Below are 1,461 nucleotides of genomic sequence, written 5' to 3'. Positions count from 1 at the left end.
TAATCATTTAACAAAATTTTTAAACCATGGATCATAAAATTTGAATGTGAGACTCTTAACAGTTTTAGTAATTTATAGCCGTCTGTAAAAATTCAAAATATAACATATACATAAAAATCTAAATTTTTATTATATGGTTATTGTGGTTATTTAATTTATTTAATAGTTTAAAATTAAACAAATATGATAAAAGATACACTATTTTTTGTATCAAATCTTTATTGTTCAAAATCATTAATTGTCATATATACTTTAGCCACATTAAGCAATTCCGTAAATTTTATTTAAAGAAATAATAAAGTACATTAATGATGAATTTATTGTTAGTTTAATAAAAAGCTTATTATATAATTAGATGGATCAACATATTTCTCTAATGATTCTAAGAATCATCAATTTGATGACATGTCGCTAAAAAAAAGTTGTAATAATTCTCAAATAATATATAATATATAGGGTATTGATTAATTACGTCCCTTATGATTCGGTCAAGATCTACACGCAACTATTAGAGAAAAAAAAAAGACTTGTTGACTCCCAAAACAATTGAGATGAAAGAAATGGGTTTAACTTAACCGTTTAAGTTTTTAGCAAAAAAAAAAAAAAACTTAACCGTTTAAGTAATCTATGCAGCTTGAAATCAATGGAAAATGGTGGATACAAGCTTGAGGGATATGGGGGAATGGTACCATGAAGGCAAAACCGGTGACGGTGGCCCAAGAATTGGCGAGGGTTGCACCGGCGAGCTCGAGTTGGCCGAGGTGAGAAGCAAACATCACAGAGGTTAAAGGGATGCAATAGATGAAAAGATTTGTGAATATCATTGGAAGAGAGTAAATAATCTGAGCCTTTGATTCTTCCACGTCTATTAGTTTTTGAACCCAAGATGAGCTTCTCCTTCCTCTATCATTTCCTCCACCTTCATGATCAGTTAACAACGGGGTGGCCGTGTTGATGCGATCAGCCATTGGATCTTCTTGACGAAGCACTTTTGCTTAATTTGGTTGCAGAGAGAACTTGAAAACGGGAGAAGAAGATATAGAAGAGTTAGAAGAAGAGAGTTTTGATTTGTGAAGATGAAGAAATTGAATTAAATAAGGGAGGTACGTACACGTCAGCACAAAGAGAGGCAAGTAGTTAAGGCTTAAAGTCAGAGGTCCCTCTCTCCTCTACTTCTTCTATTTATTGGCCACCATGTTTCAGGATTTTTTTTCCAACCACATGTGTGATATCACATCACACAGATCTGCTTTAGTTAGGTTGGCTTTATTTTTTCCCGTAACCTATTTGATGTTGTAAACTTAAAGATTTAGAACCGTAAGTTTCAGTATATTATTAACCATAAAGTATTCCCTTTATATAGGGGATTACAAAATAAATAAAAGGAAAAAATACAAATCATAAACATAAACATAAAGGAAAAGGGAAATCCTAATCATACAAGAAAAAAGAAATTGGGTT

At 31.6% G+C, this 1,461-nt stretch overlaps 1 protein-coding gene across 1 annotated transcript in view; it reads right to left on the bottom strand.

Moving 5' to 3' along the window:
• Positions 1-1,152, bottom strand: part of LOC106314484 (MATE efflux family protein ALF5) — a 3,768-nt gene extending 2,616 nt beyond the window's left edge. Inside the window, exon 1 of the mRNA XM_013752371.1 lies at positions 690-1,152. Within this exon, the coding sequence (XP_013607825.1) occupies positions 690-968 (279 nt within the window). The 5' untranslated portion in view covers positions 969-1,152. The remainder of the gene's footprint in view (positions 1-689) is intronic.
• Positions 1,153-1,461: the final 309 nt, after the last annotated feature.

Source organism: Brassica oleracea, chromosome C1 (genome assembly GCF_000695525.1).
Source record: "Brassica oleracea var. oleracea cultivar TO1000 chromosome C1, BOL, whole genome shotgun sequence".
Classification (NCBI taxonomy): Eukaryota; Viridiplantae; Streptophyta; class Magnoliopsida; order Brassicales; family Brassicaceae; genus Brassica; species Brassica oleracea.
Note: the sequence above shows the minus strand (reverse complement) of the source record. Positions and strands in the feature narration are given on the sequence as shown.